At 41.9% G+C, this 5633-nt stretch overlaps 1 protein-coding gene across 2 annotated transcripts in view; it reads right to left on the reverse strand.

The window, feature by feature from the left end:
* Window positions 1-3402: 3402 nt before the first annotated feature.
* gpr135 (G protein-coupled receptor 135) overlaps window positions 3403-5633 on the reverse strand; it is a 7199-nt gene continuing 4968 nt past the window's right edge. The window contains exons 2-3 of one of the 2 annotated variants that reach the window (XM_019892553.1): window positions 4794-5005; window positions 3403-4694 (exon numbers count right to left, since the gene is read on the reverse strand). In XM_019892553.1, coding sequence (XP_019748112.1) covers window positions 3676-4694; window positions 4794-5005 — 1231 coding nt within the window. In that variant the 3' untranslated portion in view covers window positions 3403-3675. Of the gene's footprint in view, window positions 5006-5633 lie in introns of both variants that reach the window. The other variant, XM_019892552.1, reaches the window with a different exon arrangement.

The following is a 5633-nucleotide window of genomic DNA, read 5'->3' on the forward strand; positions in this document are numbered from 1 at the left end:
GTTGGCAATATTCGGCACGTTTGCTCTGAAAAAAAAAACCTCTTATCAACGAGAGTGGGGTGTAATGTCTTTAAGTGACGCCTTAATTCATTTGGCTTCATGATGTCCGATGTCTTTCCTCTCACCGTAGTCACAGTGAAGCCAAGAGCTACATACGCTTCGTCATTATTATTATTTACTCATCTTCGCTTTCGGTAGACCTCTTTTCTCCTTCTCTCTCTCTCCGTCTGTCGACTTCGTGTCTACACTTGAAGCACATACTCTGTGCCGTGTGCAAAGCGCGCATGGTCAGTGCGAATAAAACACCGAGCGAATGCTCCCAGCGCACTCTGCCAAGGTGAGCGCCACTGCCCCCTAGAGTAGTCGAGGTGCAGTTGCACTTTATTCTCGGACTAAAAAAAAAATCTAAATAAAAAAGCATGTTCCCCGAGGCCAAACGCTCCCCCCCCCCCCAGGTTTGACTGAATCGTGACAGTCTGCAGCTCTGTGGTGGTTGACCGAGCTCTGTCTCTGAGGCTGATCAACCCCTGTTTTGTTTGTCTGTACAGATTTCTTGGGTGTCTTGATAGAATTATGGTATATAGCACCTAATTTCTAATACAAACCAGAGACAATGGGCCATGCATCACCCATCACGAGGTACAATGTGTAATTTCCGATATGTTATTTTCAGCGCACCAGCAAGTGCACCAGTGCAAGAATGTCACCGGTTGACACAAAATGCAAAAGGTAAAATCCTGAAAATGTAGCAAGATGACAGAGGAACTGTTAGGCTTCATTCACATTGTGTCATCTTCTCTGGTCGTGGCTTGGGTCAAAATTATTTTTTTTAACAATATCGAAAAAATTATTTCATACTCAAGTTGATTTCATTTTATGGTCCAGCCCCAGTTGACATCCAATTAAGCCAGGGGTGGGGAATTCAATTTGCAAAGGGGCCACATGAGAAACTGGAATAGCCAATATTCTAACCTCAACTTTTGAGTTTGTATTCAGAAAAAGCATATTGTCTTCTTTCAGTAAATTTCTATATACATAGATTCTGGTATGCATTGTTCGAATTGAGAAATACACATTTTAAATTAAAAAAAAATAATTTCAGTAATCATTCAAACTACATCTTTACACTTGAAAAATTAGAACAAATTTGAGAATCAATCGACAAAGCGCGCACACACACACACACACACACACACACACACACACACACACACACACACACATATATACACACACGCACGCACGCGTTGAGTGCAACGCCTAACTGTATCATTTTACCTCATTGTCAATAAATACTTCCCCTTTATTGGTATATTTGGGAGTCCTAACAATGAACAGCTAAAATGTTTTGTTGATTGATGTATAATGAAACTGAACAAATTTGCATACAAAATCTTTAGGCCAAATTCTCTTGGCCTACTTGCGTACACCGGAAGAAATTAAAAATGTTGCCAAAATTAAGACCAAATTTTGCTTTTCTGTTTTTTGGAAAAATAGCTCCAAGAGGGGTCAGAATAAAACTCGCAAAAACACATCTAACTTGGCAACAGTGCCAACACAATTCGAAGCTCTTGGTCGCTACCTCGCTTGAACATGGTCCGCATGTGGGTACATTACGTAAAAGCGCAACTTTCAAAATAAAAGCACAGAGTATTTTTAATTTGACTTTCCTGTACGACTGAGAGCCTCCACAAGCAAGCCTGTACCTTATAATTTGCTTTTTGACTTATTTTTGCCTTTATGTGGACGTCATTGTTTTTTGTTTGTTTGTTTGTTTGTTTTTTTAAGATCAGATTTGCTCCCCAATCTTTTACTGCAGTGTGCCCAAAATAATAATAAAAAAAAAACATTTAAATATATTTAAGCTTCAAGCAAAATGTAATGCAATGAAATACAGCACATTAAAAGACAAGTAACAACAACAGTACAACAGAAAACATAAATCAATCATTTCTTCAATTACAATACCAACCCTGTCTCAGACACATAATCCTTTAAACAATGAAACAATATTTTAGTTCAGGGTCTGAGCAACGTTTTGATGTGTAGTGGTGACCAACAAAAAAGCATCTAAGAAAGAAACCATACAGGCTACAGTACGGTACTGAAAATGCAAGCATGTAATGCAATATTAGTTAAGCAAGGCAGGTTTGGCAAATGTGAGTGGCAGTGCACCATTACCAACTCAAAATGGAACAATTTTATAAGAATAACAATTAAATAAAATGGTATAATTTCATGTCCAGCATGTGGTCGACTCGTTAGCACGTCCGCCGCACAGATGCAGGGTTCAAATTGGGCCCCGGCCTTTCTATGTGGAGCTTGCATCTTCTGCCCGGGCTTGCGTGGGTTTTCTCCGGGTACTCCGGTTTCCTCCCACATTCCAAAAACATGCATGGCAGGCTGATTGAATACTCCAAATTGACCCTAAGTGTGAGTGTGAGCGCGGACGGTTGTTCGGCTTTGTCTGCCCTGCGATTGTCTGGCAATCAGTTTAGGGTGTCCCTCACCTACTGCCCGAAGACAGCTGGGATAGGCTCCAGCAGTCCCCGCGACCCTTGTGAGGAAAAAGCGGATCAGAAAATGGATGGATGGATTTCCAAGGTGCTGAGGCAGCAGCCTGTTGCAGCAGCTCCTACTTCCTACTTCTCTTTTATCTTTGTTTCCATCCATCAATCCAAATCGCTTATCCTCACGAGGGTGGTGGGCGTGATGGAGCCTATCTGTTTCTTTCTGCAGAAACGTTTCAATGTCATCGACTGTGTTCATGTTTACAAAATAGGTACAGTGCATTTCTTATCAAAATTATTATCTTGATTAATATTATGACTATTTATTGTGTATTGCGTTCGGTATGTATATATCACACCGCGATGAGGGTTCTTTCTGTTTGTCTGGTCACTTGCTGTTTTATTTTGAAAGAATGACTCTCCTCTCGTTTCAAGTCACTAACCCTTCCTCCTGTGCTAGTCTGATTGTCAACCCCGCACTAATTGTTTGCACCTGTGTTTCAATGGTCCTTGTCTCCCTTTGTCCTGTGCCAGTTTGTTTCGTCCTTGTGCGCGCACTCCAGCCTCTCGCCATAGACCCGACCAGTCCTTGCCTTGTTGCCTCGTCTTGCCTATTTTGAGTTGTCAGTCACTGATCCTCAAATAAATATACCTTTATACTTTGAACCCTACAAATGTGTCCTGCATCCAAGCCTGCTTCTGACAGTATATCCAGAACTTGATTTCAAAGTTACCTTTTTAAAAATTTTCGACAAAACAATTGAGCTTGAGTTCAGTCCACATGAAACCTTGCTGTGCCTCATTCTGGTGACTGCTAAATCCTAAACCTTTAGATGTATATGCAGAACAGGCAATAATGTAATGTAATAATGACATTTACAAAGCATATTTCAATAAAAAAAGAACAAATATGAGTTTATTAGTGGGTAACATTTTCATGTTCCTCTTACAATCTGAATTTAGGTACCGAATTAAATATGATTTTCAGAAACTAAAATTTAAAAAAAAAAATTCTGTCTTATCTGGAAGAGTGAATCAGCTTGCTAATAATGTTTTATAATTTCTCACTACAGAACACCTGTTACTCAACAAGAGAATTTAAAATACAACATGTTAAAAAAAACACTTAAAAAAACATACAGCGGTCCCCTTTTGTTTTTAAATATCACAGGCTGGTGTCGGCGGTCGTCATTATTGGTACACTGACAAATTTGGGGACTGTTGTTTTGGTTTCCGACTGGGTATCCCTGCAGAAAAACACAGCAGGGTTTTTACAAGCCCACATAGTACCTTCTACCTCTGTTCTTTTTCCTGGACTCGAATTTGATAGTTTGCAATTATTAACTCCCACTCGACTTAGATAGCGGTCCCTTATCCGCTCTACTTGATTCAGTCCAATCTCTCGATTCTGGGTGTGGTTAGACAAGTACGCCGCTATACATCTGGTCCGATAGCCCTCTTCTCGACTCCGTCCCAGTAACATTGATATATTGGGGTTTCTCAATGCATAGATGAGGGGGTTGACGGCTCCATTTGTCCACGCAAGCCAGATGGCAAATGTGTCCATCGCAGGGTTGAAAGTGTAGTCCCCTAATGCGGTGACTAACCCCATTAAACAATATGGACCCCAGCAAAAAATGATAAAAACAATCATAATGAGAACTGTGGTGGCTGTGCGCATCTCACTGTAGAATCGTAGTAAGTAAGCATATGTGGTCACTGGCCTGACTCGTATTTCAGAGAGACGAACTGTCTTACAGATGTTGTAGTGGCAGAAACACATCAGGGCAAAGGGCAGTAAAAAACACACAATTATAAGAGAAATGCTATATGCTGTCCCCAGACGCGAGGTCCCAGAGTGGAAAACATACATACAGTGGTAGAAACCTTGCTTATGGACTTGTGTTGACTTTCGCATTAAAACATACCACGGGAGAGAAAAAACAATTGCTATTAACCACACAGCGATCAACAACTTAGTGGCTTTCTGTCGTCCAATTGTAGCCCGTGGCTGTCTGACGATGGCATAATACCTGTCAAACGAAATTAAAGTCATGGTCAGGGTAGAGATGATGCCAAAGCAGCTGTTGAAAAATCCATTAGCCATGCAGAAACGTTGCCCAAACATCCAGACACCGTCCTTACTGAAGAGCATGACAAAGGAGAACGGCAGGCATAGGATGGCTGTGAGGAAGTCGGACAGCGACAGAGACATGATGAATGCATTTGTAACTGTCCGTAGCTGTCTGTGTTTGATGATGACAGTTAGGACTGCAAAATTACCAAGGCTGGAGAGGAGGAAGATGGAGAGGAGAACTAGGGCCTGGGCTGCCACCAAAATGCCCTTCAGGACTGTGTTTGCCTCTGCGACGCTCAGTACTAATGGTGTTGGTGTCTCATGGCTTCCTTGGACTCTGAGCGAAGTTAGATTTTCACTGGTGGATACTGTGGCCTCTGGGGTGGTGGTCACGAGGTTGGTAAATGAATAAACAACCCTACAAAGATGAAATACGGTAAGTCATGCATGTGAAATCATTTTTCAACATGTTAGAAAAGGGATATACAGTCAAACCTCGGTTTTCAAACGTCTCTCTTCTCGACCAAATCGGTTTTCGACCAAAAATAGAGTTTTTTATGCCTCGGATTACTACTGAAAATCTGTTCTCGACCAAACTGAGCGCACTTGAATGCGCCACTTGACTCCTCCCGCTTTCCTTACACGAGGAAGTGACGCTTCCTCGGGTAGACGAGGAAGTGACGCTTTCTCGTGTAGTGTTCTATTGTGAGCAGATGTCTTCAATAAAGTTTTTTTTTTTAAAAAGCGCGTGGTTTCAGTTTTCAAACAGATCGGTTTTTGAACAGCCTTCTGGAACGGATTATGGTCGAAACCGAGGCATGACTGTATATTCTTTCATTCATTTTCCGAACCGCTTGATCCTCACTTGGGTCGCGGGGGTTGCTGGAGCCTATCCCAGCTGTCTTCGGGCAGTAGGCGGGGGGACACCTTGAATCGGTTGCCAGCCAATTGCAGGGCACACAGAAACGAACAACTATTCGCGTCCGAAATAGTTGAAATTTTGAGTGTTAGGGACACACACACACACACACACACACACACACACA

The sequence above is a fragment of the Hippocampus comes genome, unplaced genomic scaffold (assembly GCF_001891065.2).
Source record: "Hippocampus comes isolate QL1 unplaced genomic scaffold, H_comes_QL1_v1.1 scaffold212, whole genome shotgun sequence".
Classification (NCBI taxonomy): Eukaryota; Metazoa; Chordata; class Actinopteri; order Syngnathiformes; family Syngnathidae; genus Hippocampus; species Hippocampus comes.